Raw genomic sequence first — 27,100 nt, forward strand, 5'->3', positions numbered from 1 at the left:
GTAACCATAAATTTGTCTTCTATGTTTGTGAGTCTATTTCTGTTCTGTAAGTTCATTTGTATCATTGTTTTAAGATTCTACATATAAGTGATATCATATGATATTTGTCTTTCTTTGTGTGACTTTCTTCACTTAGTATGATAAACTCTAAGTCCATCCAGGAAATGACCACTTCCTTTGTGGTTTGCTCATCCAGACATTTGAAAGATAGCATTAGGGAATATTTGGTCCTAATTCAAACCTTTGAAACTGCTCTTATGTTCAGTAGGAAGTTTTCTATATGGTTATGAATTAGCTTCACTTGAAACAACTAAGGACCAACCTTTGAAGAAGAGTGACTAGAAAAACTTCCTATGTTTGAACATGTCCAAACATAACTGGATTCCTAATAGTCAGGGACACCAGATCAGGTCCTCCTCTTCTGTTTTTGTTTGTTTGTTGACTATATAGTTCTCTGACTAAAAAAAAAAGGGAACATACATTTCACAAGGGCAGTGGTCTTTGTTTTATTCACTAATGTATTTCAAACACCTAATTATTGGTGCAATCATTTATTGGGCAAGTGCCAAGTATCATGAGGTGAGAAAAGGGACAGAAGAAAAGGGTTGAAAAGGAAGCAAATTGAGAGGCTGTGGAGAGTAATTTTCACTCTCTTAAAAAGAGTCAAATGAAGTTCAAGACCTTCAGAAAGAAACAAGAAACTCAGCTTCAGTGACACGTTTCTCCCGCCCATCATTATTGTCTTACCCTGATGGTGTAAGTCCTGCCTCCCACACGGTCCCGGGCTTCCAGAACAATCACATTCAGGCCAGAGTCATGCAGGAGTTTGGCTGCTGTCATACCTAGGAGAAAATACAAGAAAAAATCAGAATCAAACACTTTACAGGGACTCCAGATCAGCTCCTCATGTTAACAGCCAATGAGAAAAGTCCATGTTAGCTCATACACATGGCTTATCATCACGCTCAAGTTATTCAACTTACAGGTGGCTAGGGTTTCTCAACCTAGAGATCCAGAGTCCAAGTCTGGGAAACCAACTGCTATTTCTAGAAAGAATAAAAGGGATTTCATTTTTGGTAAAGGTCTCAAATCTTAAAAACTTCTTTGGGGCTTCCCTGGTGGCGCAGTGGTTGAGAGTCCGCCTGCCGATGCAGGGGACACGGGTTCGTGCCCTGGTCCGGGAAGATCCCACATGCCGTGAAGCGGCTGGGCCCGTGAGCCATGGCCGCTGAGCCTGCGCGTCCGGAGCCTGTGCTCCGCAACGGGAGAGGCCCGTGAACCGCAAAAAAACAAAACAAAACAAAAACAAAAAAACTTCTTTGGTCACTATATCAAAATGTCTATCTTTAAAGACTAAATTACATGATTATGTGTCTGACAACATGAAAGAAAACACAAAGCCACACAAAAGAGAAATGTATAAGCCCCAGCAGACACAGGACGAAATGGAGCCACTGACTTCATTCTCAAGGCAAATCTGAAAATCCGGTAAATTGGGGAGTGGGGGGTAGAGTCTGCCTTCAAAACATGTGAAAGGACCTAAGCTTTACTATTAAAACCGAACTTTTAGAAGTTGATGTAAAGTTTCAAAACCAAGGACATTAAGATTCAACCCACTTAATTGTCCTAATTCCCCATATGATCCATCACTGAAGAATGAAATGACTCCATTCATTCATTCATTTAATTATTAATGTCGTCAAAAATACTTATTGTATGCCTACTACATTTCCACCACCATGAGTTCAACTTAAAAAAGAAAAAAGTTTTATTGAGGTACATTTACATACAATAAACCTTACCCAATGGGTTCAGTGAGTTTTGATAAAGTATAAAGCTTAGCGTAGAGTTCGAATATGTAGTTTTTGGTATAAGTACATCCTGAATGTAGTTTTTGACCTCACAGATCTTAAAATTCTGCATCTTTAACTTACAGAGTTTTCTCAGACAAGAGAACTCTGGTGCTCTTACCACAATAAACTGAATTTGCTCAGTTCCAAATACCTTACTCGTTTGCTTTATGAGACCAAACAAAATCAAGGAAATGACAAGATGCTGTGCCTTACAGATAAGTGAAACAGTTTCTATCCCGTCTTTTAAAAATAATAGTTCTGGGACTTTTAGATCACACTAGTGTGAAAAAAAATGATTCCCACAAAAATAGCTAATATTCATATAGTGCTCACAACATTTGAGATGCTAGTCTAAGTGTTTTAATGTATATTTTTAATGCTGTGAGAATTCAGTGAATTCTCACAGCAATCCAATAAAAAAGGTACTATTGATATTCCTATTTTATGGCTGGGGAAACTGAAGCACAAAGAGGTGTCCAAAGTCACATAACGAGCCAGCAGCAGAGCCGGGCAGTTTCGTTCCAGTGTCCGTTTCTATAACCACTACGAGTATTGCTTTTCACGGGGCCTCAGAGCCATCCTTTTCATAGACCGCATCTCTCAATTTTTGTTTCAGGGAGAGATTACATTTCAAAAGATATTTTTCACTTTGTTTGGACCAACGTGTTTTTAAAACACATTTGTAGGGACCTCCCTGGTCGTCCAGTGGGTAAGACTCCGCGCTCCCAATGCAGGGGGCCCAGGTTCCATCCCTGATTGGGGAACTAGATACCGCATCCACGCCACAACTAAGAAGTCCGCATGCCACAGCAACGATACTACGTGTCACAACTAAGACCCAGAGCAGCCAAAATAAATACATAAATATTACATAAGTAGAATATTCTAAAAAAAGCACACACACTTGTATCTTGTGGTTTGATAAGAATCCATGGAACATAAGATATGAGCCTACCGTAAAAGCCACAATGAAAAGCCGAGGCTTCATTCCCCCTCTCTGAGCTGCCCTAAAAGAAGAAACCTTTTTTTTTTTTTTTTAAACAGTCTGATGTGGGGCTTCCCTGGTGGCACAGTGGTTGAGAATCCACCTGCCAATGCAGGGGGCATGGGTTCGAGCCCTGGTCCGGGAAGATCCCACATGCCGCGGAGCAACTAAGCCCATGTGCCACAACTACTGAGCCTGCACTCTAGAGCCCGTGAGCCACAACTACTGAGCCCGCGCACCACAACTACTGAGCCTGCGCTCTAGAGCCCGTACTCCACAACAAGAGAAGCCACCGCCATGAGAAGCTCGCGCACTGAAACGAAGAGCAGCCCCCTCTCGTCACAACTAGAGAAAGCCTGTGCGCAGCAACGAAGACCCAACGCAGCCAAAAATAAATAAATTAAAAAACAATAAAGAGGCTAATGTGAAATTCCATTATTTGAGTTAATCCATCTTCCGATCCCTGTCCTTGGGTGCAAGACCGGGACTTCCAGTTGGTGGTGGGGTGATGGTGCCAAAGTCCACAGCCCCATGAGCAATGTGCACAAGCACTGCAGAACCCTAATTTAGAAATACAGGGCTTGGATTGTTAACTCCAGTTTCCTAATTTTACCTTTATAAGGAAAAAACAAAGAGAGAGAGAAAACCTTTCTATTTAGAGTCAAAATTGCAGATGATTCAATGCTGTTTCTCTTATCAAGCATCAGTTCAACCAATGAAATATGAAATAACATGCAGCCATAGTAACAGCTGCTATCGTGGAATTCAGATACACTTGCTGAGCACGTTGAGGCTTAAACAAAAGGGCTCAGAACGAAACACAACATCACTCATATACACTAGCATTTTTTTTTTTTTTTTTTTTGCTGTACGCGGGCCTCTCACTGTTGTGGCCTCTCCCGTTGCGGAGCACAGGCTCCAGACGTGCAGGCCCAGTCGCTCCGCGGCATGTGGGATCTTCCCGGATCGGGGCACGAACCCGTGTCCCCTGCATCGGCAGGCAGACTCTCAACCACTGTGCCACCAGGGAAGCCCCTACGCTAGCATTTTATATTCCACAAAAGGTACTACTGGGTAAGCGCAGTTACCCAATAGTATCTGATGCTAAACAGAAACATTTACTAAAACAAGCCAGGGTCTTATCAAATCATTGAATAGCGTTCTTTATGCTCATGTGCCTTAAAAAGGCATAAATAGAAATTACAAAAATATCTTTAAATAGGGCAATACGAGAATATGTTGTTAGAAATACCTCACAACTTGTCTCACTCATGCTTGTTGGATATCAACTGACAAAAACTGATTTGAAAAATAATTGACGCAAATACCAATGGCTTAAGAAAGTCCCTGCAAGTTTAGGAGGAGGGAATTTTAGGAAACTGAAGAAGAAACTGAGGAGTTGGAGTCTGGCCCGGAGCTGATTAAGATTGTTAAGATGTATAAACAACAAGGTCCTACTGTATAGCACAGAGAACTATATTCAATATCCTATGATAAACCATAATGAAAAAGAATGTATATATATGTATAACGGAATCACTTTGCTGGACAGCAGAAATTAACATAACATTGCAAATCAACAAAACATTCTAAATCAACTATACTTCAATAAAACTTTTTTTATAAATAAAATAAGATTGTTAAGATCTCAAGGGATTCCTTAGTGATGACTGGCAAAAGGACTAATGGTTTGATTAATCAAAGAATAAGCAAACAACGAAGTATCCAGAAGTGCCCCAGCTTACAACAGGGTTGTTTCCCAAGAGTTCATGTTTATGTCAGTCATTTGGAACTCTTTTTTTAAATAAATTTATCTATTTGTTTATTTTTGGCTGAGTTGGGTCTTTGTTGCTGGGCGAGGGCTTTCTCTAGTTGTGGCGAGCGGGGGCCACTCTTCGTTGCGGTGCGCAGGCTTCTCATTGCAGTGGCTTCTCTTGTTGCAGAGCACGGGCTCTGCAGGCGTGCAGGCTTCAGTAGTTATGGCACGTGGGCTCAGCAGTTGTGGCTTGCGGGCTCCAGAGCGCAGGCTCAGTAGTTGTGGCGCACGGGCTTAGTTGCTCCGTGGGATCTTCCCGGACCAGGGCTCGAACCCCTGTCCCCTGCATTGGCAGGGGGATTCTTAACCACTGCGCCACCAGGGAAGCCCCCTTTGGAACTTTTAACACATTTTGCCATAGAACAAAAATATGAGAGATGGTACATTCTCTGGGAAGTCTGGGAATTTTAAAATGCAATACTATTGTGAAAAAAAAAATCATAAAGTAGCAGAATTACATTTGCCCTAAGAACACTAGACAGTGTAATTGGCACAGTTGAAACAGGCAATCATTTCCTGACACAATGCAATAACAGCTAAAAAAAAAAAACCCCACAGTAATAGCAGCCACCATCATAAAGCATTGAGGATTGCTTTGCTGTGTGAAGAAACAGCATTTCATACATAATGCTCATCGGATTTTCACCACAGTGCTGAGAGGTATTATTATCCTCATTTTAAAAAGAAAAAATGGAGGTTTGGAGACATTCACTGACTTGCCGTAGCTTATACAATTAGTAAATGGCAGGGTCAGGGTTCAGCCCCAAACCTGAACTCTTAGCCACCACCCACGGACCAAAAAGGAAAAATTTTAAATGCAGTAATCTATACACTGATTGATGCAAAGTGTTTTAAAACATTCTGCTCTCCATCTAAATAGAAGAATCTTAAAATATCAGTTTTTCTCTTAAACAGATATTTAATTTTTGCAACTAATTTAGAAACAAGCATATAATGACTTCCTACTTTTAAAGAGCTAATTAAACTTGAGTTTAACATGCAGGATCATTTCACAATGATCATTTGGCAACTTCAGAGGCAGCCCCTATGTGTCCCTGACAGGCCCTTGATAAGATCATCTCATTTTATTACCTCTAAATGGTGCAGGATCCCTAGTATTTTGGCTCAGGGAGTCTCCTTCGGATGGATAAGCAAAGCATGGCGCACCTTACTAATGGTAGACTGAAGCCTAATGCCATGAAATGATCAAAATATTTCATCTCCCTTCCCAGGTAATTCACTTGGAAAATGTTTCATCAAAGTGATGACTATTTCAATTAAATTATTTGGATACTTCAATTTGGATTAGACACTCAAGTTATTTAAAATACCTAAACATCAGTGGTTTGCAGCTTTATTAACATTCCGTGCTTCCAGTTTTGTGCCACGGAAAAGGGCCGAAGAGTAACATACTGTAGGAGACTGAAAAGTACACAGTGCAGGTAACAAAGGGGCCTCTTCTTGCTTTGTCGATATGTCTCATGTCCTTCCTATCAAAACCTGATCTTTAACAGAATTTGTCAGCATTTTCAAATGCAAAGTTAATTGTTTTGAAAACATTATGAAACATCAGTACTTCAATATTACATAAAGACTTTTTCTCAGTTTAAAGTTACCAAAAAAAAGTACCGTGTTAACCGAAACTGAGAAAAAAAATTCACTGTACCTCAAAGCATCTCTACCCTTATAACACTGGTAAACCACATAAGCACTCCCTCAGAAAGGATAAAAGCCAAAAGTATGCAAACAGCCCTCATCACCTCTGTCACTTCTGACAAAGCAAATGGTTTTATGAGAAAATTCTAGAAACAACCAAGTGACCTTCTGATCAAAGAATTGGAATTCTTTGATGTCTCTACAGAGAATGCCTTTTCAGTTATTTAACACAAACATGCACACACAAACAAAAGGGTCTGGGGTAAAAAGAAAAATATCACCAATGTGAGATTAAATTCATTAAAGGAGAGCGGCATTTGTAGGTAGAATTCAGACGTTGATTGTTGAACTCTTCAACACAGAGTAGAGGCAGGTAAAGATATCACTGAAAACAGGAACATTTTATTCCCAATGTTTTACATATAAGAATTTATCCTCCTAACAACTCTATGAAGTGGGCAGATGTAAAAAGAGAAGCACAGAGAGGCCAAGTAATATACCCAAGGTCACACAGCTGGCCAATGGCAGCGCCAGTATTCAAATCCAGACAATCTGACTCCAGATAACAAACATGGCCAGCAGCCTTTACTAAAGAGTGAAACACTGAACGCCTTCCATAGAACATCAGGAACCACATAAACATCAGGGTCACTGCTAGCACATTCCATACCTTTGTGTAAATGACAAGAAGGTGTTACAGGGAAGAACAAAATCTGACTGCATGCTGGATCTGTTTCTTTTACTTTAACCTTTGCTTCCCATTGCTTTTGTTCACTAAAAGGATACTGTCTATACATAATGGCCTGCCTCAGGGAACCCTGCCCCTCTCTGTGAATGTTAAACCAAAGTGCCTTTGTTCAAGGAAACATCCTGACCCTGTCCACCTGTGAATGGCTGCAAGAAAGAAGAAATTAACACATTCCCTCCCTGAGGCTGGCCATTCCAGGTGATATTTGCAAATGGCCTTTTAACCTTACTTCCTCACCTCCTCCCCCTCTTTGTTCTATAAGAGAAACTGGCATCCAGACCCCATAAGATGGTTCTTTTGTGACACTAGTCTGCCATCTTCTTGGTTTGCTGGCTTTCTGAATAAAGTCGCTATTCCTTTGCCTCAACACCTTGTCTCCCGATTTATTGGCCAGTTGAGCGGTGAGCAGAGCGAGCTTGGACTCCGTAACAAAGGCACACACTCATGGCAGGTGAATTTCAAAAAGGCATCCTTTCTTCGGGTGAATGCAGCTCACATCGGTGCTTGGCTAGCAGTGTGGGCTGGATTACAACCCCTCTTTCATGGCATCAGCCTGAAGCTTATGTCATGGCCTTGAAACTCAGAAAACTTACTTCCTGAATGATAAGAATTTAATTATCTAGTCTGTGTCCTCGATGCTAGTACACAGTTGGCACTTACATGTTTGTTGAATGTATTCATTTAATACCCTGCAGCAAAGACGACATTTAATTACTTAGTCAAGAAATAAACAAATGGCTGAAATGGTGTCTATATAAACATAATATATTTAATATAGTATAGGAAGCTAAAATATTGACACACGTTGAAACTGATTTCTTCTCGTCACACCGGAAATGGTAAAGGGATACCCTTGACTTCTTCAAAGAAAAAGAGCTGGAAAGAAAGCCAGCTAACCAATTATAATAACCACCTTATATTTGTACAGCACTACAGTTTCCAATATTCACACACATTGAGTTCTTAACAATAAGCCTTTGAGGCTCTCACTGTTATTCCTATTTTTCAGATTAGAAAATGGAGTCTGGGAGAGATTCAAGAGCTTGCTCAGCGTTACACAACTAGCGATGGCAGAGCTCGGTCTAAAATCCGGCTCTGTTTTTGTGAACTGTGTGTTCTTCATTAGTCACATTACTTCCTGTAACATACAAGGGCCAATGTTGTTAAAAAAAATTCTCAAAGCATGCCGAGTTTTAAAAATAGAATATTTCTTTATTAACTTTCTTGGAAAGACTATATTGATAAAAACCACCTGGAGTCTGTCAGTGCCCAAAACCCTGGGACCAAGACATTTACAGGGAGATCTGAAGACATTTAGTGCGTCGCAGTGCCCTCTAGGATACCGCCATTGAACTACTCATTAAGAGGTGCTTTGGGCCCCGCCCCCTCGCCTGGGTCTGGGGCCCTGCCAGACGGCGGGCGGGTAGGGGCGCCCAGAGCGGGGGCGGGGCTCAGTGGTCGAGTGACGGCCCGCCTCACCTATTCGGGGCCCGGGCCGCGGCGCAGTGGGCCCCGTAGCCAATGGGCGGGGGGGGCCCGGCCGACAGGGAGAGGGAGCTCGCTGCTGGGGGACAAGGGGGGAGGAGGGGGCGGGCTCCCAATCCGGTTCCATCCGGTTCTCCTACCGCCCCCGCCGCGGGTCGCAGCAGCGACCAAGCAGCCTAGCTTCGCGAAGGCTCTCGGCGCGCCGCGGCCCGCAGGCACCCGGCTCGCGCCCGCCCCGCCGCCACGATGCCCAAGAGGAAGGTCAGCTCCGCCGAGGGGGCGGCGAAGGAGGAGCCCAAGAGGAGATCGGCGAGGTTGTCAGCTAAACCGACTCCTGCAAAAGTGGAAACGAAGCCAAAAAAGGCGGCAGGAAAGGATAAATCTTCCGACAAAAAAGTGCAAACAAAAGGGAAAAAGGGGAGCAAGGGAAAACAGGCTGAAGTGGCTAACCAAGAAACTAAAGAAGACCTGCAGAAAATGGAAAAACTAAAAATGAGGAGAGCCCAGCTTCTGATGAAGCAGGAGAGAAAGAGGCCAAGTCTGATTAATATCACACACCTGGTCCTATCAGTGGTCCCTGTTTCCCTTCTTGTACAATCCAGGGGAATATTTTTATCAACTATTTTGTAAATGCAAGCTTTTTAGTAGCTCTAGAAACATTTTTAAAAAGGAAGGAATCCCACCTCATCCCATTTTTTAAGTGTAAATGCTTTTTTTTAAGAGGTGAAATCATTTGCTGGTTGTTTATTTTTTGGTACAACCAGAAAATAGTGGGATATTGAATATGGGAGGCTTTGATTGTCTTGGGTGTCAGCTTAACATTCCACAGATGGAGGGTAGCTTTTCTATCCTATAATACAAAGCACACTAAATGGCAGTTTGGAGTCAGTTGTGCATTTAATGTCTTAAACACTTTAAATTACTTCTCTTCCCACGTTGTTTTTGGTAGAATTGTTTCCTCAAGCAAACCACTGACCCCTTGGTCTTGGCTCTCCTGGGCAGAATTTTGTGCACTCTGTAACATCTTTGGTCGTGGTAGTCCAGTTCTTCTAGTAACTGTTAATGTGCTGTGAACGATTGACAATTTGAGTATGTAGTGTATGTGATATTAAATTGTGAATTAGTGGGACTTAATGATGTAACAGCATATCAATATTTGAAGATATTGGTACTTGATATCCTGTGATGGAAAATCTGCCCCCAAATTTTAAGCTGGAAAGTCACTGGAATAACTATTCAGAAAAGAATCACAACTACATGATTTTTTTAGGTTTTTGGTACGTATGTTGAGAATTGTGTACAAAGTGAAATGTCTGTGTACCGATCCTCAAAACAACCAATAAAATCTCAATTATGAAAGAAAAAAAAAAGAGGTGCTTTGGCCAAACAGTTCCTCCTCAAGTCCAGGCTAACTCCTCTTTCCTGAGAACGCACCGATCACAACTTTCCTGAAAACTGAAACAACACATGATATAAACCAAACATATCAATGTGTATGTACTATCACTTTGATCACTGAGAAGCAAAGTCTAGAATTATGTTATTCACATCTTGTCCCCAGATATGAAAAAGACTCCAAGCCCTCTTGGAAGCCCTTTGCTCTGTTTTCTCTTAGTCAAAATATACAACACAAAAACAAATGGCAATAGCTTCTAAAATAAAGAAGACCTTTGCTGAAGCCTCAGGCCATGTGATGATTTATGCTCTTGAAAAGGAGAAAAAAAACATCAAGCTTTCATGAGTTGCCATAGAAACCTTTCTCCAGATGCGGCTGCTTCTGAGATACTACAATGAGACTGCCTTCCAAGGCCTTTCAAAATACATTTAAAACCATAAAAATTGTTTCATCACGCTTTACATGTAAATTATTGCATTTCCCTAAAATGTCAGCAATCATAATGAGCCTCGTTTCATAGCCAAGCTCTTGTCTTTTTTTTGTCGTGTGAAAGAAGTGGGTTCTCTTTCGTGTATTATAATCATGGTAGACAAAATTTGTTTCTGCTTGACCTCAGTATGGTCTCCCATGAAAAAAGGAGACAAACCCAGGGCTTCCCTGGTGGCGCAGTGGTTGAGAGTCTGCCTGCCGATGCAGGGGACGTGGGTTCGTGCCCCGGTCCGGGAAGATCCCACATGCCGCGGAGCGGCTGGGCCCGTGAGCCATGGCCGATGAGCCTGTGCGTCCGGAGCCTGTGCTCCACAACGGGAGAGGCCACAACAGTAAGAGGCCCGCGTACAGCAAAAAAAAAAAAAAAAAAAAAAGAGGCAAACCCAGAAATTACAGCCTTGTCTTTCCCAAATTTGTGTGTTATAGTCTTCATTTTAAAAATTGTTATATAAAACTAATCGTTTAATTCACCTTTTGGAAATTCAATGGAATATATATAAATAAACACACACTTCTTTAAGAATATTGTTTTTTAAGTATCGAAAATAATCATATGATGCCACGATAGTTTCCTTGACTGTGATTTAAGGGTGAAATATCTCTGCCCTCCTATGGATTACCAACATGATTTTTATTTTATTTTTATTTATTTATTTATTTTACCAACATGATTTTTAGAATCACAAACATCTTTAAGGTAGAATATAAAATAGAGATCCATTCCCCCTTTGGCTCACCCACTCCCTAGATCTTAGTCTCTGAAAGAGCTGGGTGTTACAAATGCCCAGAAGAGGGTCACAGGCCTGCTGTAGAATACTTTGAACACTTCTTCATTTCAACATCTCCTTTCACCAAAAATGAGATGATTAATTTGGAATTCTAGAAGAACAGAATAAAATGTGGACATTGCCAAGGAAAAGAAATCTGGATGAGATGTGACAAGTAACTGGAAGAAATGAAGTTACAAAGCAGTCATTTGGGAGCCTAGTTTGGAGCCTGGCCCAGGAGTTTTACTTTGCTGCTGAAACACCCTTGTGAGCCAAAGACCAAGGCAGTCAGCGGTGTGCAAGGACCAGAGTAAAAGGAAAAACATAGCCTCATTCAAGGACAAGGCAGAACATTGTCATTCTGTAGAAAAGCTCTATGCCAAATAGGTCTAATGGGCTTTATGACCTTGAACAAGAGTCCCCACCTTTCTGGGCCTCACTTTCCCCATCTGTAAAATAGTGATTAACCCCCTTTCCATTCTGTGATTAATCTACATGAGACAGGACAACAATTTTAATTAACCTGGAATTTCATTACATAGGTGGTGTCTTCATAACTCCAAAGCATTAGCCCAAAGTCTGCCCTGCGGAGCATGAAATTTGAGTGACATCAATAGGTGTTAATAAAAAACATGTGAATTTTGTTATAATAAAGGCATTGTGATAAAAACAAAACAAAAAACCCAAAAAAAACACGTGATTTTTGTGCTTGTTGTACGACAAGAAAATGCAGATGCAAACAAAGCTGGTTAAGGATAGGCGTGCTAAGGTAATTAGAGGCAGGAGGTCCCGATGTCTGTGGCTTCCTTTGAAATGCATCAAAAAAAGAGGGATTGACAGATAAAGAGAGGGATGGATAGATGGATAATACGGAACAAAATATAGCAAAAATGTTAACTGTACAATCTAGTTGGTAGGTATATGAGTGTATAATTCCTTGAAAATTCTCACAATAAAAAATTCTGGAAAAAAAAAAGTTAAATCGGGTGGTCAAAAGGTACAAACTTCCAGTTATAAAATAAATAAGTCATGGGGATGTAATGTACAACATGGTGACCATCGTTAATGAGACTGTATTGTATATCTGAAAGTTGCTAAGAGAGTAGACCTTAAAAATTCTCATCCAAAGAAAAAAAATATTTGTAACTATGTGTGGTGATGTATGTTAACTAGACATATTGTGGTGATCATTTCACAGTATATACAAATATTGAATCTTTATGTTGTACACCTAAAGCTAATATGTCAATTATATATCAATTTTTTTAAATGGCTATAAAATCAAAATTATGAAGATGATTACTTGAAATAATAGGTGGGTTTTCTTAGATTATACATATTTTTAATTGCAAAATACTTAAGGTTTGCCCAACTTAAAGATGAATGGGGCCTCCCTGGTGGCACAGTGGTTAAGAATCTGCCTGCCAATGCAGGGGACACAGGTTCGAGCCCTGGTCCGGGAAGATCCCACATGCCGTGGAGCAACTAAGTCCGTGCGCCACAACTACTGAGCCTGCGCTCACTCTAGAGCCCATGCACCACTACTACTGAAGCCCACGCGCCACAACTACTGAAGCCCGTGCACCACAACTACTGAAGCCCGCGCACCTAGAGCCTGTGCTCCACAACAAGAGAAGCCACTGCAATGAGAAGCCCGTGCACTGCAACGAAGAGGAGCCCCCGCTCGCCGCAACTAGAAAAAGCCCGCGCAGCAACAAAGACCCAACACAGCCAAAAAAAAAAAAAAAAAAAAAGATGAATGAAGCATTGTTTAAGTACAAATGTTTGCTGACATTTTCTGTATCAACAATGGTGTTAGTAATATGTTACCAAGCTGCTGTAAAATAAAATAAAAATAAACACACACACACAAAAAGTTAAACTGGTTTCTATCCAGCTGGACGTATTGCATACCTCCATCAGGAGATACTATATACTATTTACATAATTTCTTAGTCTCTATAACTTATTGGGGGACAGGAGATGGAAGTGATTTTCTCAAGGGCAGAAATGTCTCCTTACATATTTTGGGGAATACTACCTAAAGCAACTGGTCCATTTGGTCAATTTGTAGCCATTGTGGCTACAACTGGTGGTGGGTTGGTCACAGAATCTCCTCTCTTCCTCCCTACAAAACAAACATTCTCAACCACACTACTGTCCTTAAGCTGCACGTTATCAAGGAGTTGATATCCAAGTCTAACGTGCTTCTAGAAAAGAACGAAGCCTAACAGGCAAGGCACCACAGGGGTGGGAAGAGGGTGACTGTAATATACATATTTGGAAAGGGAGCTTCGTGGGAAGGCTGGAAGTGTACTTAGTTCCACCAAGTGAAAAATGGTGAAACAGCAGTGTAAGAAACTAGAAGTTTCCCTCTTTCTTCTTCTTTCAAGACATGCAGTGCTGCAGGAAGGCCCATGGGCTACCAGTTTAGAACCTCTGCTCTAAGCTATCTGGACCTCATCTCATTAATAGGGATACGGCTTCAGCAGAGGTCACCATTTTCTTGGGTTCTTACTGATTCGTCAGCTCCTTGCATGGCTTCAAAGATAGCAGCTCTTCCTGTTCCAAAGCAGGGCTCTTCATCAAACCAGTAAGGAAATTCCTCGTTTTCATTATATTTACAATGTAGGGATAACTGACAAACCTGAAACTAATGAATGATCATATCCTATCCATTTTCCCAGGTTTTTTTCTGACTCGTAACTTGGGCCCAGTCATTTGCCCGGGAGTCTGTGTCTGAAACCTGGAATTTATCCTTGAGTTTTCCTGATCCCTTGTCCCATCTTACCCTCAATGCCCTAAAGATCCAGCGTGACTTCACCTCTGTCAACTTTTCTAGCTTTATCCTTCTGCTCCCCACCCTGTACCTTATACTCTAGCAATATTGAATCCCCTCCCCCTGTGGTTCTTCCCATATCCCACACTGTTTAGTGTTTCCAGGCCTTTGTTCTCCTGGGAAAATTTCACTTAATACCATCTCATCCCCCCAAATATAGCTCAGGCTCTAGACAATTTGCCCTACCCAACTGTCTCCCCCAAGGTGTGTATGAGCCCTGAGTCACAGTTACCATAGCAATGAATAATTTACCCCTTATTAGAGCACCTACAATAAGAATGAGGAGACCAGGGCTTCCCTGGTGGCGCAGTGGTTGAGAGTCCGCCTGCCGATGCAGGGGACACGGGTTCGTGCCCCGGTCCGGGAAGATCCCACATGCCGCAGAGCAGCTGGGCCCGTGAGCCGTGGCCGCTGGGCCTGCGCGTCCGGAGCCTGTGCTCCGCAACGGCAGAGGCCACAACAGTGAGAGGCCCGCCTACCGCAAAAAAAAAAAAAAAAAAGAAATGAGGAGAACGTGGTGGGCCTGGAGAAGGTAGGCTGAGGCAGAATTTGCATCTAAATCCCCAAGAATATTTTGGGAGCTCTATAATTTTAAACTTTTCACTCAAATTATTTTTGGAAAGAGGCTTTTCCTGTTATTTCATACCAACTGTTTGGAGATAGGGTGAAAGCTCTCCATGTCTGGCCAAAAGCCACCTTGTGGTTTGATAAAAGGCTTCCGGAAAGCCAAAACAAGCTGTCAATGTTTGTGCAGACAGGGCCTCAAATGGAACTCAGATGAAGTTACTTGTATGTTCATTAGGTTCAATTCTTTTTAGGGAAAATTATACTCTCAGAAAGAGTAAAAAAGGATCACTCAATCTCAGTGAGAGGTCCTGGACTCAGTTGTTAGGTTCATATCAGAAGAGGACCTGCCACACAAAAATGAACGCTAGTGCCAAAATGTATAGAAAAACAGAATATCTGTTGCTGTCTGGGCAAATTATCTCAGGGGTATCTGTAGCTGGGATCCAGTTTCCTCATTCACTTTAGGACATCTACTCAGTTACCCCAAATCAAAAACAAATTGAGGTGCTTTTAGTCAGAATATCTAGATTTCATTCTAAGCAGTGGGCCCCAACCCTTACCAATCCAATTGTCTTAATTAATTCCTTGTGTGAAATTGGCTTTGTATCACTTCAAAAAGGAAACATTCATCTTTCTGAAAAATTAGACATCTCTCATATTCAGGGTCTACCATTGGTTAGGTGATTAAATTTATCCCCTCCTTTAAACCTCAAGTTCCTGACCTGTAAAAGAGTGGAAGTATTTACTCCCTACCTTACCAAGTAGTTGTGAAAAGAAATTGAGGCAAAATATATAAGGCTCTTAGAATATTGCCTGTTGCATGGTACATACTCAACAAATATCTGTTCAATGAACGGATCCAACATCTTAGGAAGTATTTGGCTTTGAAACTGGAAGAATGAGGTTCTGACCCCACTTTGCCTCTTAGGCACTGTGGAATCTTGGGCAAATAACTTCTGAACTCCTCCTAATTCCAATCTGTAAAACAGGGATGTACCTTGCAGGCAGAGTTGAAACAAAGGTTATGTGTGCAAAATTACTTGCATATATTGGGCCTGCTGTTGTCATATAGTGATAGGCAGGCTGGGCCTGCCAGGGAATTAATCATGCCTCTGCTTCCTTAAGTTCCACCTCCCCACAAATACTTATTGGCAACTCAAGCCTTTTTATAGCATGTCTCATCAACCTTTGATTCAGTATAGATGATTTATCTATAGACCCATGTCTTACAATATTGGCATAACATCCCAGGTTTTATTATTTCTTCAAACTGTGCATCACACAAAAAATGACTGGGTCTTAAACCACCTTCTTTTTAACCTATAACAAAACAAATGGATAAATTGTATCATAGATTGGACAAATGCCCACTGACCATAGCAGAAGAGGTAAAGCAATTTTTTCTCTGTTGATAACATTTTTATCATGGACTTGGAGCAATCTAAGCAGTTATCTTTTTTTTTTTTTTGCGGTACGCGGGCCTCTCACTGTTGTGGTCTCTCCCGTTGCGGAGCACAGGCTCCCTAGCCGCTCCGCGGCATGTGGGATCTCCCCAGACCGGGGCACGAACCCGTGTCCCCTGCATCGGCAGGCGGACTCTCAACCACTGCGCCACCAGGGAAGCCCAGCAGTTAGCTTTTGATTAATCATCCTCGGGGAGAATATTTTAATATCTCTTTTCTAAAATTAAGACTATTATATTTGACAGATACCTTCACGCAATTAAATGAATAATGTTTTTGAACCGTAGTATGTAATTTCCCACTGTCCAAAATGGCTATTTCATGCCTTTTCTTCTTCAACTTCCATGACACCACCTCCCCTGCCCCCAGCCCTCTTCGACTGATGACTCTGCTTCATTTTTTATTGAGAAAATAAAAATATCATCTTTCCATAATAAATCCAGCTATATACCTTCACCTGTGCCTGCATGTGTTGCTTTCTCTACGTCTTATGACTTAAGTGAAGTGGCTTCTTTAAGGAAGTCAACCCTCGCCACTCTCTTGGGATCCTATTCCCCCCCAGGGCTTTGATCCTCTGATCATATACCTTCTTTCCTGCATCATCAATTTCTCCCTCTCTCCTGGATCACTGTCATCGACACACAAACCTGCTCTGGTATCTCTCATCTTCAAAAAACCTAACTGCCCCAATATCTCCTTTTAGCTGCAACCCCTTCCCTCTGCATCTCTTCATAATACTTCTTCAAAGAGTTATCTTCACCCATTGCCTCTATTTCTCCACTTCACTTCAGTCAGGCTTTCATCCCTACCATTCCACCTAGACTACTCTTGTCAAGGATGTCAGTGATTTTCATATTGCAAACCCAGTGGTCCAGTCTGGGTCCTTAGATTAATTGTTCTCTTAGCAGCTTCTCCTCTTGTCCTCCTTCTTATTCTCTCTCTCTCTCTTTATTTACAATGTCTGTAGGATCTGCCTTAATGTCTCTTTTCTTGGCCGCGCCGTGCAGCTTGTGGGATCTCAGTTCCCCAACCAGGGATCGAACCTGGGCCAAGGCAGTGAAAGCCGAGAATCCTAACCATTAGGCCACCGGGGAACTCCCTCGTCCTCCTTCTTGACCCACTGTCTTCACTTGTTTCTGGGCCCCACACTTCCTTGGGTTTCTTCCTCTCTAACTCTGCTTCTTCTCAGACTCCTTTGCTGGATTTTCTCCTCTTCCCAGCTTTTAAATGTTGGAGAGCCCCAAGACTCAGTTCTTGGATCTCTCTCTCTTTTTTTTTAATCATTCTTGGGTGATCTCACTCAATCTTATAGACTTGAAGCTTCAAGCTTGATATAGAAATTGCCTACTTAATTGTGCCTTCAGCTATTTAATAATCATCTCAAACTTAACATATCTCAAACAGAGGTCTTGAGTCCCCTCCACCAAACCAGTTCTTCTGCAGTCTTTTCCACCTCAGTAATGGTACCACACTTCACCCAGTTGTTCAGGCCCAAATCCAGGAATTATCCTTGTTCTTTTTTCCCCCTGGCCACTCCACCCTCCAATCAATACATCAGTAAGTCAACTCTACCTGAATACAACCATTTCTTAGAACCCATACTGCTACTACCTTGGTCTAAGATGAAAGCATCTCTCCTTTGGACTATTGCAATAGCCTTGCAACTGCAACTGCTTCCACTCTTACTTCTCTGTTTTCAATTTACATAGGGTAGAATATCCTTTAAAGCAAAATCAAATTCAAGACATTTCCCTGTTTCAAATCTTCCAACGACTTACATTGCAAAGAGGTAATCCCACCTCATTACTTAACTTACAGGGCCACATATGAATTCACTCTTGCCTACGTATCTTGCCTTAGTACCCATTTCATCCCACTCCAGCCATGCTGATTTTCCTTCTCTTCCTTGAACACTTCAAAGTTGTTCCCACCATAGGGGCTTTGCATCAATTGTTCCCATCTCCCGTAATACCCTTTTTCCCTGATACTTACATGTTCAACATCTCTGATCTCAGCTTATACCTCACCTCTAAGGAAGAGGTATTCCCTGACTCTGCTCCATCACACCATCTATTTTATTTTTCATGGATTACTTGCCACTGGTAGTACTTTGTATGTATGTATGTAGGTAGGTATTTATTTGGTTGATTTATTGGTTATTTACTGTGTGATCCTCCTCACTAGATTATAAGCTCTGTGAGGGCAGGGTCTTAGTTGTTTTGTTTCCTACTTTATTCCCAGAACCTGGAAGAATATCTGACATGTAGACAGCCTCAATAAATATTTGTTGCTGGCATGAAACAACTCAGACAAGTCAACTAGTTCAGCTGCAAAGAATGAACAGGGGCTCATTTTGCAAAGAACTTACTCTAGTGGGTTCATCAGAATGCATATCTACTCAAAATCTGATGTATCACAAAACTTATTTTAATGTCAGTGTGACCATTTGATCACAAGTGCCCTTTAAAATTTTCAACCCCAACTTTTCTGTTCCAAATATCTTTTTAATTACAAACTTATTCCAAAAAATTTGCAAGGAAAAAAGTGTCAACATAGAAATGGAGTCTTCCACCTGGAGAAGGATTCATACAGGTCTCCAAATATCAACAGTACAATGTCAGCTCCACAACCTGCCTGCCTCACATCTAAAGGTTACAGAGTTTCCTTTAATCAATAACAGAGTCTGGGCACCCATCAGAAAACTAAACTATTTCCTCAGCCGAAGATCACTTGAGCATCTGATATTTTAAAAAGGTATTTTAAAGGCTTTGTTAATTATGAATTCCTCTGGGGCATTTAAATCTTAAGCCTGCACCATTAGGTTGTGGAACAGAAAGGTACCTGGTCTATGTTGTACCAGCTACTTACAGAAGTTTCTTATACATTAAATGTGTTTTAATATTATGCTCTAGCTGAAATTGTGTGTGTGTGTGTGTGTGTGTGTGTGTGTGTGTGTGTGTGTGTGTGTAACTACCTTAAACAAACTCTGTACTCGCAAGCTTTGGGCATAGCACCAAGTTGTAATACCAATCTGCATTCCAAGTTGAAAGGTGAAACCACCTCTCATTAGAGGTGGCTTCCATCTTGTTAAAAGGAGGTGTAATCCAGACCTGGGGGTCCTCTGATCCTTGACAAATTCCTCCTAGACAAAGGAGCAAATGGAACTGAAAATGCCAATGTCAACACTTACACCCACAATTGCAAATATACATTTAACAGCCTTTAGTAACAAAATTCTCAATCTAGAAAGTTATGCTGTGATGTTCTGTTCTTCTGTGCCCCCTTGTCCAGCTGAATTTCTGTCTGATTCAATGAGTCTATTTCTGGGGCTCCTCTACTCTGTGTATATCCTTGTGTGGGTCTCCATGTACGTTCTTAGCTTAGTCTTACTATGTCCATCTGTATCTCACACTTCCCCAGTTCCTTCTGTCTCTCATGACTGACCCAACTACAAAGCCAATAGTTATCTATTCTCCCATCTGTTGACCTTGGCTGGAAATACATAAGTGATTTGGGAGTCATCTTAGCACAGGTGAAGTTTGAAACTGCTACGTTCCCCTGGGAGTTTGTAAAAGTAGCAGAATCACAATACAAGTTTTGCATAGAATAATACCACAAGGAAAACATGTTCAAGGAAGTCTACTTATTGGACCAAACCATTTTAATTGCAGTATCAGAATCATCCCATGGCTTTTGGCCAGACACCTGGGTGTGAGATCTGTACATTGGAAGGGGTCGAGAAGCTCACAGAAGACTACCTGCATTAGAAGGGCATAATCGTTCTCAAAGAGCATTTAAACATCTTGGTTAAAGTTTTTAACTGTAACCAAGAAACATATATGTAAATACTGGTTTATTCAAAAAGAAGAATAGATTCCACCCCAGATTCTAACCACAAATGAAGAAAAAAAAGAAATAAAAATAGCCCTCCCAGAAAATGTAATTGACTAATACACACAAGAAAAATGTTCAACTTTCTAGTAATTAAAAACAACCATTTTCACCTCTCAATTTGAGAAACTGAGAAATACCATTTTCACTTGCAATCTGAGAAAGATTGTAAAAAAAGGATGATATTAAAGGCTGTCAACAATGTGATGAAACAAAGCTGGCTAGAATAGTAATTGGTAAAACATTTGAGAGAAGCAACTTGGCAGTATCTGTCAAAAACTTTCAAGTATCCATATCTTTAAATCGGAAATTATTACTTTATGATTCAATTCCAAGAAATAATATCAAATGTGGAAAAAATATCATTCCTAAAGATCTTTAGTGCAGCGTCGTTTATAATAACAGTGCACACACATAGTACATAATGTCCAATAATCTGGTATCAGTTAAGTAAGCTATGGTAAGCTTATTTGATATTAAATTGTGTTCATAAAGACTGTAATAATGTGGAAAATGCTTATGTTTTAATATCAGGTGAAAAGATATAAAATTGTGTTTGTTCTATGACTATAAATATAAATGTGTGACACACACACACAGAGAAAACAAACAAATGCATGAAAAAAGGTTGAAATAAAATATACCCAAATGTTAAGAGTGGTTGTCTTTGGATGATAAGACTTGAAAATAAACTTATGAAAATAATTCATCCAGAATTAGTAAAAAAAAATTATTAGTTGTGATGAGTAGTTTCATTTACTGGGCTATTTCCAGGATTCATTGTACAAATGATTGACTTTTTGTTATAAATTTATACTTTTTAGAGACCTAAAATTAAGCACTTAGAGTTACATAATTGCAAAACTTCTCTGTAAATCAGTCTATCTGCCTTTGTATTGTCACTAACCTTCCCTATTTCAGAAAAAAATTGTATGCAAGTAAATTGACAAAAGTGCTTTCCCAAAGCTGTATATCAAATCTAATAAAAATAAACTCAACTACTTGAAATTTTATGAAATTTACTTCAATTACAACCTAATGATGACAGTGGGGAAAAGAGCGAAGGATGTACATTATTTTTTCAAGGCTCAGGAGCTGTTTCCCTTAATTGCTTTTTCTTTGAACACCACCAATACATCTTTATTAGATTACCCTGTAAATTTTGGAACTTAATGACATTGTTTATATTGTGCTTTCTAAACTGACGAATACAATGCAATTATCGCTCACCCATTAAGGGATTGAATTTGGCATCAAGATCTGTATTCCAGGCTCACAGGCCAACTAAAATGCCCCAACGTTCATAGGAAAATTGCTACTAAGGAAAATACTTATTATATGTTAAATATAATACTTAAATATACACATAAATATATTCATGTAAATATACACATTTTATATATAAGCATATACTTAAATACACCAGTAAGTATTTTCTTTGGTCAGGGTTTTCCTGTGAATGTTGGGGCATTTTGCCCCAGGGATCTATCTCTTCCAGTCCCAACCATCTGGGAAAAGCATACGGGAGAAGCAGGCAGCTTAGCTGGTCAAGCCCCTCCTGTCTCCTTCCAGTTTCCTGGACTAATACAGTCAACTTCTCTTCCCAGAAGGCAACACAAAATACCATCTTTCTAGGTGCATCCACTACGTGGTATCCAGAAAATCACTGGAGATGACATTTTAAAATCTTAGGTATAGAGAACAGACCTGTGGTTGCCAAGGGGGGTAGGGGAGAGATGGATTGGGAGTTTGGGATTAGCAGAGGCAAACTATTATACATAGAATGGATAAACAACAAGGTCCTACCGTATATACAGCACAGAGAAATATATTCAATATCCTGTGATAAACCATAATGGAAAAGAATATGAAAAAGAATATATAACTGAATCACTTTGCTGTAGAGCAGAAGTTAACACGTTTTATATATATAATATATATATGTTATATATATTATATATATGTTAAATTATATACATTATAAATTATATATATTATATAAATTTTAAAAAATCTTAGGAAGATGATTCTCAAAAGGTTAAGCATAGAGTTACCATATGACCCAGCGATTCCACTCCTAGGTATCTAACCAAGAGAAATGAAAACATATGTCCACACAGAAATTTGTACATGAATGTTCATAGCAGCACTATCACTATCCACGATAGCCCCAAAGTGGAAACAACCCAAATGTCCATCAACTAATGAAGAGATAAACAAAATGTGGTCTATCCATACAATGAAATATTATTCAGCCATAAAAAGGAATGAAGTATTCATACATGCTACAATGTGGATAAGCCTTGAAAACATTATGCCGAGTGAAAGAAGCCAGACATAAAAGTCATTTATGGTAAGATTCCATCTATATGAAATGTTCAGAACAAGCAAATATCTAGAGATAGAAAGTAGATTAGTGGTTGCCAGGGGCTGAGGGTAGGCGGGTAGTGATGGTGGTGGTGGTGATGGGGAATGGAGAATGACTGCAAATGGGTGCAGGGTTTCCTTTTGTGGGGCCAAAAAAACTCAAAAGTTACATTGGGGTCATGATTACACAACCCTGTGAATATATTAAAAACCATTACACTGTACACTGGAAGTGAGTGAATTGTATGGTATGTGAATTGTACATATCAACGAAGCTGTCATTTAAAAACTTTAAGAAGATGAAATTTTAGAACTCGATAAGGTTTACAATTATTATCATTCCTTTTTAAAGTTATGTTGAGGTTTTGATGAAAGATGTTGTAACAGGTGTTGTCCATGCCCCACCCCCCCCTACGTCCCCTCCTCATTCGTTTCTACTTAAGCCCCTGACTGACTCTGCCTCACAACTCAGTGGGGATAAATGAGGAGTATCCTCCACTGTCTCCCCCGGGGTCCCCAGCAGGATTGAGCTCCAGTCACTCACAGTGGAAACAGGCTTGAAAATTCATCCTTTTTGACTTCCTTACCTCCTCTAGGCTTCCAAACCCCTCTGGGGTTTGCTGGGATCACTTCCCAAATAAATGACTTGCACTCACATTCTGTCTTAGGGTCAGCTTCTAGGGGAACCCAAGCCAAGATACATGCTACCCTTTCTTCCCTTCTCAAACAATAGCCATATCTTGCCCCACTAGAAAGATCTAGAATGATGATAATTGGTCAAGTTATTAAAAGAAAAAACAGAAATAGATTTAGAATTAGATCTTGTTGACTCGGTTTTACAAATAATGCCGAGTTTCCTTCAACTGCCATAATAACTACAGCCCATCTTTACATACCAGGCTGCATGGGAAATGTGGTGGCCTTTGGAGTAGGGGTCTCTGGAGCCACTGTCTTCCCTGGGGTTCCAACCAGAGGATTCTGAGACCTCAGCCTACAGGTGTAGAAGGAGCACCTCCCAGTGCAGTGCTGTGGATGGGGCGACTGCAGCGTGTCCAGTCCATGGAAGCAGCAGCAAGGGCTTCAGGGGATCAGAGCAGGGACACTAGAGCTGGCAGAGACTAGCAGATGGAAGGTTCCAGAGTCAGCCAAGTTTTGGTGAGTAGGGAACCCTACTGTCCTCTGGGGTTCAGTTAGCATGATGGCCCTACTCAGAGGGACAGAACAGCAGACGCCATGGAAGCACTGCCACCAAAGTACTGAAAGCTTAAAATTGGAAACTTTGTTGGTACTCCTACATGTTGAATTCTTGCTGAAAAGTTTGGTGGGAATACTCAGGTCGTTTCTGAGAACGATGAACTAATTGTGTTCCTTAGCAAAAACCCACCAACTAACAAACTAAAACCTCATGATGAACAGAATAAATGTATGACTGTTTCATTTTTGGTATTATATTTTCCAAAGTATACCATCCTCCTAGTTTATATATATATTTTTAAATTAATTAATTTATTATTTATTTTTGGCTGCATTGGGTCTTCGTTCCTGCATGAGAGCTTTCTCTAGTTGCGGCGAGTGGGGGCTACTCTTCGTTACTATGCACAGGCTTTTCATTGCGGTGGCTTCTCTTGTTGCGGAGCACGGGCTCTAGGCCCGTGGGAGGGCTTCAGTAGTTGTGGCACACGGGCTTAGCAGTTGTGGCATGAGGGCTCTAGAGCCCAGGCTCAGTAGTTGTGGCGCACGGGCTTAGCTGCTCTGCAGCATGTGAGATCTTCCCAGACCAGGGCTCGAACCCGTGTCCCCTGCATTGGCAGGCAGATTCTTAACCACTGCACCACCAGGGAAGCCCCTTAGTTTATATTTTCAAAGATGGGCCTGTTCTGAAACTCTGGGAACCAAATGCATTTCAGAACTTCGAATTTTTCAGATTTTAGAGTGACAAAACAGTACGTAGGTGTATATTATGTAATAGTCCTAATGACAACTGGGACAACCACTCTGAGATCACCTGCATTATTATGTCTGCAGTAAAACATATGACTAATAGCAAACCAGACACATCAGTTCTGGTCAGCTCTTACTGAAAGCTCCTGAAAATACTTTCAATTTTCAGAGCTCTGGGTGTTTGGGAATTGCAGATAAGGGACTGTGGCCTATATTATGGTAGATTAGAGTCATAGCTGTCATCAAATAAGTGCTGAGCACATGGATGTTGAAAATGGGACAAGAAGATTCAGGGAAAACGAGGACATTCCCTTCATTAAAAATATAATTTTGCCAGCCAACTAGGTGGTTTAATAGTTACTAACCAATCATCAGAAGAGCTAAACAGACATTTCTCCCCAAAAGATATACAGATGACCAAGAGGCACATGAAAAGATGCTCAACATCGCTAATTATTAGAGAAATGCAAATCAGAACTACAATGAGGTATCACCTCACACCAGTCAGAATGGCCATCATCAAAAAATCTACGAACAATAAATGCTGGAGAGGGTGTGAGTAAAGGGAACCCTCCTACACTGCTGGTGGGAATGTAAATTGGTATAGCCACTATGGAGAACAGTATGGAGGGTCCTTAAGAAACTAAAAATAGAACTACCATATGTTCCAGCAATCCCACTCCTGGGCACATATACAGAGAAAACCATGGTTCGAAAGGATACATGCACCCCAATGTTCATTGCAGCACTGTTTACAATAGCCAAGACATGGAAGCAACTTAAATGTCCATCGACAGATGAATTGATAAAGAAGATGTGGTACATGTATAGAATGGAATACTATTTACCCATTAAAAAGAATGAAATAATGCCATTTGCAGCAACATGGGTGGACCTGGAGATTATCATACTAAGTGAAGTCAGACAAAGAAAGACAAACATCATATGATAGCGCTTATGTGAGGAATCTAAAAAAAATGATACAAATGAATTTGTCTATAAAACAGAAACAGACTCACAGACTTAGAGAACGAACTTATAGTTACAGGGGGAAGGATGGGGTGAGGGATAGATTGGGAGTTTGGGACTGACACGTACAGACTGCTATATTTCAAATAGAGAACCAACAAGGACCTACTATCTAGCACAGGGAACTCTGCTCAATATTCTGTAATAACCTAAATGGGAAAAGAACTTGAAAAAGAATAGATACACATATATGTATAACTGAAAAAAAAATGAATCCTGTTACTTGGGAAAAAAATAGTTACTAACCCATCATAATAACTACATTAAAGTAACTCAGAAAAGAGGGATAACACAGAGGGGTCCAAATGAAATTTAAAACCCAAAGTTCTAAATTTGGTTCTCAAAGAAAGGCTTAATTAGCCAATCAATATTTACTGTGAACTTACTAGGTGCAAGCACTGTGCTAGGTGGTGAAAAAGACAGAGCGTCTGCACTCCTGGAGTTTATCCCAGGGAGGGCAGGAAAGGTATAAAACAAGGTGCCACAGGAAGGAAGAACTGGGGGTGCAGTGTAGTTTGCGGGAAAAGCTATCAGATAAGGAGACCCTCCCCCTAAAAAGTAAGTTTTAAAATAAACTCTGAAAGATGATCAAGAGTCACCAAAGTCGTAGGTAGGAAGGAGGAAAACGGAGCAGGACCCCATGGTCCATGACCCCCATGTCCTCGACCTGCCTTTTGTCTGTGGAAAAACTTTAGCCAAAGAATAAGTTTAATCAGAGAAGTAAGAAAATGCAGAAACAAAGGAAAACAGCCCAACAAGACTAACTAATAATAGTTTAGTCATTAAAAATAGTCAAGGACCTTTAAGTTCCTCCTCAAGGGCTATAGATAATATTCAGAGCCATATTTTTTGAGCTGTCTTATAGATACCAAACCCCCAACAGGTGGAAGAAGTTAACCACATGATGACCAGACAGGAGCCATGACACAAGCAGCCACAATTCTGAGAGCTGGCCTCAAAGATATATGAACAAACCGACCTTGGAACTAAAGACTAACTGTACTTAAAACAATCAAGACCACACTGGTCAGACCACCGCATGACCAATTTCAAGATGACTGTCAGAGCTGACTGTGCTGTTTCTGCATGTGGCCCCCTCCCTCGGCTTATAAAAGTTCTTGCCCCCTGATTGTCAGTGGTGGGGGAGTCGGCCTTTGGACAGGACTCTGCCCTTCCCTCCCACCCCTGCTTGCCGGCCTCCGACATAAAGCAAACTTTCCTTTCCACCAACCTTACCTCTTTACTGGCTTTCGAGAGGTGAGCAGCCAGACCCCACTTTCAGTAACAGTAGGAGAGCTAGGAAGAGATCCACATGAAGAGCAAGTGCAAAGGCCAGAGACCATAGAGAACATGGTAGATTATTTGAGAAGTTGAAGGTGGGCCAGTGTGGCTACACAGTGAACAGAAGAAGTCATGGGAGATTGGGCTTCCATTGTAGGGAGGGCTCAGGTCTGCAGTGTGTCTGGGCCACAGTCATCATTTCGGACTTGATCTTGGGTTTAATGGAAGGTTGCTGAAGGGTCTGAAGTACACGAGTAACCTCATGAGATTTAAATTTTAGAAAGATGATCCTTCCAGGAGAAAAGTCTGGAAGGATACGTGCCAGGCTGTCAACACAAGTCACCTCAGAAGGGTTGGGATGGGATAAAGGCCGATGGGTAGTTAGCTTTTGTCTTTGAACAACTTTGTTTACATCACTTCTGACAATACATTTTTGTAACTTAGAAACATCAAATTTGTGTTTTCCCCACTAAAAACAAATTATTCTTCCTTTAGTGTAAGAAAGGACTGGATGGATGAACCTTGAG

At 40.9% G+C, this 27,100-nt stretch overlaps 1 protein-coding gene and 1 pseudogene across 3 annotated transcripts in view; one reads left to right on the top strand and one right to left on the bottom strand.

The window, feature by feature from the left end:
* The window catches only part of MAOB (monoamine oxidase B), a 111,364-nt gene that overhangs the window by 66,024 nt on the left and 18,240 nt on the right, over positions 1 to 27,100 (bottom strand). The window contains exon 2 of one of the 2 annotated variants that reach the window (XM_079909894.1): positions 748 to 842. In XM_079909894.1, coding sequence (XP_079766020.1) covers positions 748 to 842 — 95 coding nt within the window. Of the gene's footprint in view, positions 1 to 322; positions 347 to 747; positions 843 to 27,100 lie in introns of those variants that run through there. The other variant, XM_079909893.1, reaches the window with a different exon arrangement.
* On the top strand, positions 8,696 to 10,131 carry LOC307180240 (non-histone chromosomal protein HMG-14-like; annotated as a pseudogene). Its single transcript has one exon. The product of its transcript is annotated as a non-histone chromosomal protein HMG-14-like (transcript).

The sequence above is a fragment of the Stenella coeruleoalba genome, assembly GCF_951394435.1.
Source record: "Stenella coeruleoalba genome assembly, chromosome: X".
NCBI lineage: Eukaryota > Metazoa > Chordata > Mammalia > Artiodactyla > Delphinidae > Stenella > Stenella coeruleoalba.